This window comes from Fukomys damarensis, unplaced genomic scaffold (assembly GCF_012274545.1).
Source record: "Fukomys damarensis isolate Sample0158 unplaced genomic scaffold, DMR_v1.0_HiC HiC_scaffold_4, whole genome shotgun sequence".
Lineage (NCBI taxonomy): Eukaryota > Metazoa > Chordata > Mammalia > Rodentia > Bathyergidae > Fukomys > Fukomys damarensis.
Window position 1 is genome coordinate 10,000,210 of NW_022900916.1, and position 11,117 is coordinate 10,011,326.

The window sequence follows — 11,117 nt, forward strand, 5'->3', positions numbered from 1 at the left end:
TGATCCTGGCACAGCCTCCCAAGTGCTGGAATTACAGATGTATAACAAAAATGATTTGTTAAAACTCTAGAAATAGAAGGTAATGAAAACTTTTATGGCAGCAATGAATTTTTTTTTTTTTCCCTAGATGGCTGTCCTTGCCATCCCAGGCGGAACAGGCGGTGATGTCACTGTCCAGCTCGGCTTGCCCATTCTTGCTTACGTTACGGGACCGTTTGCTGCAACTGGAGCAGCAGCTGTGCTTCTCCTTATTTAAAATGTTCTGGCAGATGCTGGTGGAGAAGCTGGATGTGTACATTTATCAGGAAGTGAGTGAGGTGGAGTGGGTTTGAGGCCAGGGAGAGTAAAGCCACTGTCACATGCATTGCTCTCGGTTTTAGGTCATTCTTGCTAATCACTTCAACGAAGGCGGAGCAGTCCAGCTGCAGTTTGATATGACTCGGAATCTCTTCCCCTTATTTTCTCGCTATTGCAAGAGGCCAGAAAATTATTTTAAACAGTAAGCTTAATATTTTGCAATTAATACTGATGTGTCAGAGTGTAAGAAAAGGCTGACTCCTTGAATAGCCTCTGAGTTGGATTTTTTTTGGGGGGGGATTAAATAAAATCTTAAAATGGGCATTGCGTATCTACTGCATGTTCAGAGAACAATAGGGAGACCAAACTATTACGTAAGGCACAACCATGACCTGGTTGAAAGCAGTGATTCTACTATGACATTGTAACCCATGGAATGATAAACTGTAGATTTGTGTAGTCACCATCTTTAAGGAGCTAAATAATACGTCCCTAAATAGTTTTTACACAGGACATGTGGCCAGTAGCACAGGAAAGCTGTTTCTTTACGTGAAATTGGTGTAATATGGATTTTATGGATAATGGAGATCTCATTTCTACCCTGCCTTCACCCTCTCCCCACCTTTCCTCTTCCCCATGTCTCTCTCCTCCACAGTGTGAAAGAAGCCTGCATTGTTCTGAATTTGAACATCGGCTCTGCAATGCTTCTGAGAGACATGTTGCGGACAGCTTCCGGTCAGCCTTCTGCCGTGGCAGCACTGAATGAAGTTGGGATTTATAAATTGGCTCAACGAGATGTTGAGATTTTACTTAACTTGAGGACAAACTGGCCTAACATGGGAAAATAATGGGTCTTTCAGAAGAAGGTGGTTTTGGGGTTTTCTTTCTTTTTTTTTTTTTTTAAAGAAAAAGGCAGTTGGATTTCAAGTTGTATGATGAAGTTGTGAATTAATGAAACTGGACAAATGAAAACTTTTCAGAATCATTTATTAGTGTGGATTTTTTGGTGTCACTAAAATGCCTTCCATATTTTCCAAGTCCTCATGTTCCTAAGAAAATCAAAAAACAGAAAACTCAGAAACTATGAAAACTCAGATTCCATTTACAAATATAATGGTGCATTTGTGTGTTGAAATGAAATACAAAAGCAAAAATAAATTATATTCAACTTTTAGACTCCTGTGCTAATTAAAGGAATATTATAGATAACCAAACATGGCCAACAAAATTTTTTAAGCTACTTAAGAATACAGAGTTTCAGGCCGGGGATGTAGCTCAGTAGTTCTGTGGCCAGCCTCACAAACACAAGGTCCTGAGTTTGATTCCCGGTACCAAAAAGAAAAAAAGAATGCAGTTTCTTGTATCCAGGTTAGGAGTTCACTGTCTTTCTATAAGAAAACATGTTAAGAAATGGTGGCTAAGAAAGGGCTCTACAGAAATGTTCTTCCACTTAAAATACTTCCTTGTTCCATTTAGTTGAGTGGCAACCTTTCTCCTTCAAACGAAACATTTAGGGCCACAGTCCTAATGCTGCCCCTGTGCTAAGGACTATAATTACATATTTTTGTTTAATATTTATATAATTGAAGGTGAGACAAAATCTTAACTTTTATCTTCTAATTTTCCTTGGCATTGGGTTGTATTAAATAATGATTTCTTGATTAATAAATCCTCAGAGAGTAAAACTTAAACAAACTGAGCTAAATTAACTCAAGGCTCTCCACATCTACCAAATTTTATTCCAGTTTTTCCTGATTTAGCACTTAGTTAAAACTTTTAATTTTGTAGTATCTCAAATCTAAAATTGTTAGGCAGCACATAACCTCTACTATTGATAAACATTTACTTGGCAGTAATATTGAGGAAATATTTGAGATTCATCCTAATACTGTATATTTTATACAGACTTTCCCATCAGTGTATTGAGTCCAGAACTTTTCAGGTAGTTCTAGAGATCAGGTTCTTCACCTTATCCTTTGAGAGATGCTGAGGTTTCCCACTGAGAAAAGAACAAATTTAACTCCATTTCCTCTCCCTCCCAAAGGGGGACTCTAGTTGCTGAACGTTTCAAGGGAATGAAATGTTTCTCTAAAAAGATAGGAACCTTTTGCCGTGGTATTAGTAATACTTCAGAGCCATACCATGTTTCTAAAATATTCATTAAAAAAATAAACTTACACATCATCCCTGAATTTATCCAGAGTTATTATGTGTCCATCGTCATTTAAAACTTCATCTGCAATACACAGACCCAGGTTCTTAAGGGCTGTAAAAGTCAGAATGAGAAGAAATGAACATTCATGAAGCGAAAAGTGTTTCCAGCTGGAGAAAGTTATGGGGTGACCATCTGCTGTGACTTCAACACGTGGAAGACACTGACCTTCTTTATACTGTGCAAATGTAATGGTGCCTTTGCCCGAGGGGTCCATCATGTCAAACATAGCCACTATGTTGGAGTTATCCATGAAGAAAGGAAATGCAACACCAGTGACTTTAGCAAGTCTCAGACGTTCCAACAGAGAGATTAGATATTCTCTTGGTTTTGCTGCAAAAGAAGAGTTCCAACTCATTCTGGTATAAAAATAAAATACATCCCAAATGGAAATAGTCATTTCTGTTGTTTTTGGTTTTTTGAGACAAGTTCTTGCTGTATAGTCAGGATATCTTTGAACTCATTATGTAGCACAGGCTGGTCTCGAACCTGCAGAGATCTTCCCGTCTCAAGCTTCTTGAAAGTGCTGGGATTACAGGGCTGTGCCACCATACCCAATGGAAGTGATCATTTAATAATTACTAAACACCTATGTTCAAGGTACTATACTAAGTACTAGGGTTACAAGCCTTGCCTGTGATGAAACTTAACAGCAGGAAATGCCAGACATTGAATATGGTGACTGGATACAAAAGTCTAAGGATTCCAACTTCAGACCAGTTTGTTTTTTTAAATTTTAAGACGGTGTCACTAAATTGCCTAGGCTGGGTGTGAACTTGAAATCCTCCTGCCTCACTCTCCATTTGTGCTGGGATTACAGGTATGAACCACCTCCCATGGCTTGCACCTGGACAGTAAACAAAAGAACTGGCCAGGTGATATAGTTCACAGATAGAATTGAAAACCAAAAAGGCTCTTTCATTTAAGCATTTTTTGTTGTTGTTGTTGTTACTAGAAAACTAACTTGAGTCCTTGAGCTTGCAAGGCAGGCAGTGGAACCATTGAGCTAAATCCCCAGCCCTCTGTCATCTTATTTTAGTCTTAGGTTTTACTCATTTTTTTAAAGTTCTTTTTAAAAAAGTTACTTATTGTGGAGAATCATATATGTTTGTAAAAGTAGACCAAAGCCACTAACCTTAGTTGTTAAAGTTCATGGCCAATCTTATTTCAACATAGCCTCAGCTACTTCCCTGTCTTCCTGTATTATTTTGAAGAAAGTCAGCAATTGTGTTCCATTAATGAACATTTGAAGACTGTCTAAGAGATCAGGACTCTCTGCTTTTTCACATTACCACAATATCATCCCTGAGTCATTATTCTAAGGTAGAAAATGGCTGAGATTCCTATCGGAAGTAGGTTACCTTGTATAGTATAGTACTGGTTACTGATTGTCTGTTGCTTGGGAATACTTGGAAAAGGAGTAAAACAGATTATGTGGATTTCCACCACTGGCTCAGGTTGTTGACAAAAGGAAGACAGAGTACCTAGTGTGGAAAGGCTATGACAGCAAGGATTTGGCACCTGGTCAACTGCTAGGACATCCACGACTTCAACAGGTGTCACACCGAGAAACAGAAAGAACACACTGACCCCAGAGAATAGGACTTTTCCTGCAAGTAGATTTCCAGGTCTACCAACGGCAACTTCCCCAAGACATCCCCTAAGGCACTAATGATTGGCAGGGATTGCAAGTCCAAAACCAATATGTTGCTTGTGACCAGACAGAAGTTCAGGTAAAACACAGCCTCATCCCTGTCCAGAACAGGGACCATGCAAGGTGAGGAATCAAGATTGTCATATACCTAGGAGTCCCGTTAAAGTCAGAACCAGAGTGGGTGGCTTTCTGAACATAGCAGGGTCGAGAGGACATGGGTGCCAGAAGTGGCAGCAGAGAAGCCTGTGGAGCTTTACTGGGTCCTGGTGCAGAACAAGCCAGGATGGGGAGGGCCCTGAGTCCTCCACCCACCAGTGCCCCTGTGACTGCAGCCATAGCCATAGGTGTGCAGGCAAATGGGCTAGGTACATCTCCATTCATGGATGCCCTCAGGGCCACTGGAACAACCGACAATTGGATGTCTGCTACAGGAGTGACAGGTGGGAAAAGGAAATTTGTTGACAGAAGACCAGCCTTTTGAAAAGTGGTTTCATTTCAGTGTGAGCAAACAGAGTTCTTACAGATACAGAGACACTATCTTCAGGAGCCAAGCAGGTGATCCACAAAATCTCCAAAGAATAACTCAGTCCAGAGCGCTCTGAACACCGTCACTGCCAGCGACTGCAATCTGGTGCTGCTTGACATACTGCCTTTGACCTCTACTGGGATCTCAACTTTACATTCTATGGTGTCTCACAGATGATCAGAGAAGAGAAAGCAGTAAAACAGCCAAGGCTATCAGAAAGCTGGTGAAATCTTTCATTTAGTTTAACTCTGAGTAAGGACTAAGGAGCATGCGTGCTGCCTCTGTGATGTGGTCTGGGCTAATGAAAAGGCTTGGTTTCAGAAATACCAGACAGAGTTTAGACAGCTGATCTACCATTATGTTTCCCAAGATTATGGGAGGAGCTTCTGCAAAGCAATTATTGCTCAGTGGCAGAAGTCAATGGCGCGGCAGGTGTGAGGGCCTGGGACCTTGGCCTGGTTGGGGGACCTGCACCTATCAAGGAGTTGCTTCATGTAATCCAGTTGTGCTGGAGGAGTCCAAGGCCCTCACACACTGTAACATGAAGCTGGGGCTCGAGCAGGCCAACAAGAAGGAGTACGAGGTGCTGAAGAAGATATGGGACTCGGCCTAGGGCAGGACTCCACGTAAAGTACTTGCAGAGGAAAACTGATGAGTTTTGACTGGTGGCCATGTGTGGATGACACTAGAATTGGTCTGAGCAGGACATCAGTGGCTCCAGGTGCCTCAGTCCATCCTCATAGCCTAAAACATGTTCCCTGTTGCTCATGCTTGGAAGCAGGACTGGAAGTATCCAAGCTATTTATTACCTAAAACTTTTTAAGTACTGTCACTTTAAAGAACTACAGCCAGAAATTTAGCTCAGTGGCACCATGCCTGCCTCGAAAGCACAAGGTCCTGAGTTCGATCCACAGTACCAAAGAAGAAGAAGAAAAACAACCCCAAAGAACTACAAAGCTCCTTTGTTCAAACAACATTATTTTATGTTTAAAAACACACAAGCATAAAAGCATAGTGTTGAGCACCAGACTGCTCTTGGAAGATCTAATTTTTTGTTTTCTTTGGCTAGTACTGTGTAAAAAAAGAACCGTGTTTTATTCATTTTGGGTGGCAGAAGAGTCTGGAATAATGTTTGTTTACCTAGTTCTTTTCTTCTAGAACACAGAATGTAAAGGGTATCAGTCAGCCTCCCTTTCCATGCCACACATAGCTTACAAAGTGCTCTGAGATGTTTCCTTTGTTTCCAAGAGGGAGGTGTGGCTTTTTCAGAGATGGAGAATTCTGAATCAAAAGCAAATCAAAACTTACCTTCTAGAAATAATCTTTCCAATGAACGTTCCCAGCAAGCACTTAAGATTCATGCTGAGATAGCAATGGGTGGTCCCTTGTTTCCCTAATGTGCCCAGTTATTAGCCAGTTAACATGAAGGAATCACTGTCTAGAAGAAAGCCTGTTTTGCAGCATTAGTGAGTCACAGACTAGGTTAAATGTGAGTACCAAGTTGTAAGTTAGTCTCAGTGGGTTTGAAATGGTTTTTCTAAGCCTTTTGAAAAGTAACTCCATAAGGGCTGCTTTCCATTGCTGGGTAAGAAATACTACTTTATACACAGTTTTGTCTTCCTGTCTGCAGATCTGCAGATACAACTGATGAATTGAACCAAAAAAAGTGCTTTTATGTTTATAAAGCATAATTTTTAGGTTCACTTGGAATATATTTTGTTTAGTAAGTTAAAATTCTGGAACACTATTAAACACAGAAATGCCTTTCAAAACAAAAAAGAACTATTTACTTTACCCAGGTGTGGTGGCACTTGCCTATAATCCCAGACTCTGGAAAGAGGCTGAGGCAGGAGGATCACTGAGTTTGAGGTCAGCCTGGGATACATAGTGAGACGCTGTCTCAAAACAACAACAAAACAAAACTACCACCAATTTAGCTCAGTGGTTCTGCTGCCTGCCTCACAAGCACTAGGACCCAAGTTTGATCCCAGGTACCAAACAAACAAACAAACAAAAAACAACCAACAAAACCACCACCACTACCACAAAAAGAAAAACGTAACTAATATTTATTGACCTCCTACTGTGAGTCTGGCATTATGTTGAGCATTTCTACGGATTACTTCGCTCATTCTTCACAACCATCACTTAGCCAAGGTCATGTGGCCAGTATGGATCCAGGCAATGGCCTGCTAGAGCTCACAGACTACCACATTCTGCCAACTCAAATGCAGGGTGCACCTTTAATTGCCGAATCTAATCGGCTGTGATGTTCTCTGGTGGGTCTCCTCAGCAGCCCCCAAATTCATCTTACCCTTCTATTCCCACAGCAGTACCTCTCCATCAGAACTAGTAGAAATGCCTCCTTTGATTTTTTTTCCTAATTTTATTACAACCATTCCCTTAAAATCCATATTTCTTCTACCCTTACCATAGACCTGTCACTGAGAAGTGGCTGGCCAGCCAACTACTGTGTTCCCGGTATGACTGTATTTCTAGAGCCAAGTTTTCCTACTGACTGACTTTAGGACAGGCCAGCTTTTACTACTAAATGACTTATGAAGATCTGCTGGGTTCCAGAGGTCTTAGAATTTAGGACTTGAGAATGTGAGGCTGTGGGCCTGTTTCCTCGATAGTAATAGCTCAAGTAAGCTGCCTTGTTTTATTTTCTGTAATCCCCCTACAATTTGAAGGTTTTCAAACTGCAACACATGTCATGATGCCAGGGACTTCACAAAGTCACAAGATAAAGACAGCGGGTCTTCCTAAGGATCAACCATACTCTGGTGAGTAAAAGGACACATTTATATTAAGAAATAGGAATAGCAGCAGAAGAACCAAATTCAAGACATTTTAGGACAGGACAAGCAACTTGTTATGCTCTTTCGGACTAGCACTGCAGGCAGTGAAAGTTCCCTTTCCTCTGTCAGCTGCAGGGCTGGGCAGGAAGCCCAGAAGCATAGTACACGTGCTCTGAGCCAGCCTAAGCTTCCCCTCCTCCTACCCAAGCACACAATTCCTCACTGCAGTTTCCCAGCCTCACCTTTGAAGTCTGGGAAGATGTTTCCAAGAGTTCACGTTGTTAAGTGTGGTAACAGCATCTCAACTTTTCACATTGATAATTGAATTATTTATGTGACAGCTTTTATGTTATTAATGTGTGACTAGTCCCTGACTTCTTGTCCATATCCTCTTCTGCTATGGAGAATTCTGACTATCTGTTTAGATTCTCTTTCCCCCTGCTGTATATTCTTCTATAAGAGATTTTTGTTTTTGCCAAATGGGTTTAAGGCTTTTTGTGTGGAAGAAAAACAAGAAATCGTCAGTATGCTAAATTGGTTGATATGAAAAGCTAAGAGTAAAAAGCAAGGGAAAAAGGAAATGGGAGACAGAAGAGCTGGATGGGCTGTGTTACCGATTTGGAACACAGGACCTTACACTTGCCAGGTGGGTGCTGTGCCACTGAGTTAAATCCCCAGCCCTCTTTCTAATTACTCTTGATCATGGAATGACTGTGCTTTTCTAAATGCAATTCTGTGTGGAGACTGAGATGGCTTCAACATCATATATGAGGCCCTATCTTGTTACATACATCTATACAGTATATGCAGTCATATATATACACGCTATATCATATGTAGTATACAAATTATACATCTGATGATGCATGAATCATGTTATATATTTTATATCATGTATTACATATCATTTTCCTTAAAAATAGAACTGTTTGAAAGGCCATAAGGAGTATATTATCGAGCAACTACTGCAGGTATGATAAGCACATTTATGGAGTGACTCAGAAAACCCCGAAACATTTTTTCTTTTCTCTTTTTGTAGTGTGGGGGATAAAAACAGTTAATTTCTGGGCTGGGAATTTAGCTCAGTGGTGATGCCACCTGCCTTGAAAGTGCAAGGTCCCCAGTTCAATCCCCAGTACGGAAAAAAAAAAAAAAAGAAAAGAAAAAGTCAGTTTTCTATTCAGTTGACCCATCAGCTGCTATGATGTTCTTTTCAATTTTAACTTGTTTTTATAATTAAAATGATGAAATGTCCAATTTCCCTGAGACAGTCCTAGTTTACTATGTTTTCTGACATAATTATTAATTATTTTCTGACATAATTATCATCTACTTCCACTCAAAATATCCTTGGTTTGGTTGTTAAACCCTACTCATTAAGAACCATTAGTAAGTATAAGAACTGTAAGGAATAATAATGTCAGGGTGTAAGTTAATGGGGAACATTAAAATAATTCTCAATAAAATAAATTTTCAAGATAATCTTCAGCAGATTCATAAATTGCATTCTTCTGATCAAAATTATAGCATACCAAGAGGTAAAGAAAACTAAAGAATCAGGCCAAGATGTCCAATAATCAACTAACAATTCTAGAAAGAAAGAAATAAGAAAGAACATTTTCTAGTCTTAAAAGAAAACAATATACAAAATTTAAAGAACCACCAGTACTTAGCACAATAAAGTTAAAACAACAAAACTACTCCAAGGCAGATAAATATTTAGAACACCAGGGAGGCAATAAAAAGACAATCCTAAAAAATTTCCAGAGAGAAGAAAACATATATTACTCGGATCAAGAATCTGATGGGGGGCCAGGGATTTAGCTCAGTGGCACCAGTGCAAGGTCATGAGTTCGATCCCCAGTACTGAAAAAAGAAAAAAAAAAAAAAAAGAATCTGATGACATCTGTAATCCCAGCTACTCAATAGGCTGAGGCAGGAAGGCTAGGAAAAAAGAGGGAAGGAGAGAGGGTTGGGGCTGTAGCTTAGTGGTAGAATACTTTCCTAGCATGTACAAGACCACCAGAAAAAAAAAAAAAAAGGAATCTGATGGCATATGACATCAACTTCCTTCGAGCAATACCGGAAGTCAGTATAATATACAATCAGGCTGGCATTTTGGGCACTCCATGTGGGGACTGCAAGTTCCGATTGCACATCCTGGGGAGGACACAGCCATGTAACCATTCTAATTTCTTAGTTTTGTTTCGTTTTGTTATACTGAGGATTAAATCCAGGGCCTTCTCAGTAAGCTACATCTCCATCTTTTTAAAACAATTTTTCTTTTAAATTTTTCAGTCAAGTTATCATTAAGTTGTTAAGTAGCCCGGGCTGGGCTGGACCTTCCAATCTTCCTGGTTCAACCTCCTAGAGTGGTGTGATTACAGCTATGCACCACCACACCTAGCTTAACATAACTTCTTGATCCTACACCAAACAAAAAGTGTGAAATGATTCAAACTTTGAAAGGGATTCAGGTTTATAAAAATGTCAGGGAAAACTTTTCAAGAACATCCTTCTAGCTCACCCTACCAATTGTTTAGTTCCCGGGGGTGGGGAAAAATAGTTTATTTCCCTTACTAAATTGAAAACTCTGTGAGCCAGGTTTGCATTGGAAACACCTGTTGCTTGGCAGGTACAAGGCTGATTTATATATTATTGATTCTTCCCCACGTTCCCGGAAGATGGCTACTACTTTTTTTTTTTAACTTTTCGCAGCACATAATGATTACATTGATCGCGGAGAGCACGGGCATAACACCTCTTATTATTGCCCCCATTCTCCAGAGGAAGGGATAAAGTTCAGAGTTTTGCCCAAAGTCCCGCAGTACTAAGGGGTGGGCAGGAGCCAGGCTGCCAGCCTGGGAGCCACTCTCTCAGCCCCAGCCCCTCACCCCAGCCTGAGCTGGCCGCAACTGGCCAGCGGCTGGCACAGAGGGGTCGCTCCACTGTGCTGGCTTCCTTGACAGCCAAGGGGTCGCGGCAGCCTGGGGCTGCGGACACAGTGAGTGTGGAGGAGGGGGTATCCTGGCGAACTTTTGGAGACAAAACTAATTAACAGGCAAGATACTTACGAGGCCGAACAAAGAGGAGGACGCTGGTGAGGTGGTTCAGCAGCTCCATAATCCGATGTTTTTCCAAATAATCCCTCGCTTGTAGCTCCCTGCTCTCCACTGCCTCCATAGCACAGCGCCCAGGCAGTTGCTAGGCGACCAGGCTGCGTCTGGCCGCTCGACTCCACCCCTGCCCCGCGGCGTGGTCACGTGACCGCCTCCCGGGCTATTCCCTCTGCGAGCAGTTCTGTCACTTATCCTCCGCATCCTGACTGAGGGCAGGGCCTGGGTGCCTTTGCCGAGTCTTCTGTAGCAGGTAGCTCACTACTTCCTGATCCAGTGGTGAGGCTTAGTAGCTCACAGTGCACTGCTAACAGAACTTGTGTAATTATGAGGTTGTCCGGTGGAGTGTCCTAAAGAGTACAGTCGGTGTGAACTGCGTCAGCTGCGGGACGCCAACTGGCTGGACTGGATCTTGAGGCACAAAGCATGCTTAGATCCTGAGCAGATTTGTTTTTCACTTTCTTTATTTTAAAAATTTTTATTAGGGTTTTTTTTTTTTTTTTTTTTTTTT

General features: G+C 41.2%; 2 protein-coding genes across 2 annotated transcripts in view; one reads left to right on the forward strand and one right to left on the reverse strand.

Moving 5' to 3' along the window:
* The window catches only part of Rint1 (RAD50 interactor 1), a 31,297-nt gene extending 29,476 nt beyond the window's left edge, over positions 1 to 1,821 (forward strand). Inside the window, exons 13-15 of the mRNA XM_010634029.3 lie at positions 128 to 308; positions 381 to 499; positions 953 to 1,821. Coding sequence (XP_010632331.1) covers positions 128 to 308; positions 381 to 499; positions 953 to 1,145 — 493 coding nt within the window. The 3' untranslated portion in view covers positions 1,146 to 1,821. The remainder of the gene's footprint in view (positions 1 to 127; positions 309 to 380; positions 500 to 952) is intronic.
* Efcab10 (EF-hand calcium binding domain 10) lies at positions 1,278 to 10,722 on the reverse strand. The gene is made up of 4 exons (XM_010634028.3): positions 10,565 to 10,722; positions 2,678 to 2,842; positions 2,476 to 2,563; positions 1,278 to 1,346 (listed from the first exon to the last, which is right to left on the reverse strand). The coding sequence occupies exons 1-4, from the start codon at positions 10,671 to 10,673 to the stop codon at positions 1,310 to 1,312; spliced, it is 399 nt and encodes a 132-aa protein (XP_010632330.1). The 5' UTR covers positions 10,674 to 10,722; the 3' UTR covers positions 1,278 to 1,309.
* Positions 10,723 to 11,117: the final 395 nt, after the last annotated feature.

Bases quoted from the DNA above. Each gene is read 5' to 3' on its own strand.
- Efcab10 (XM_010634028.3), bottom strand. From the start codon at position 10,673: ATGGAGGCAGTGGAGAGCAGGGAGCTACAAGCGAGGGATTATTTGGAA. The intron at 2,564-2,677 runs GTCAGTGTCTTC...TGACTTTTACAG, and splicing joins ATTTGCACAGTATAAAGAAG to CCCTTAAGAACCTGGGTCTG. The intron at 1,347-2,475 runs GTAAGTTTATTT...TGATTTTCTTAG, and splicing joins GATAAATTCAGGGATGATGT to GAACATGAGGACTTGGAAAA.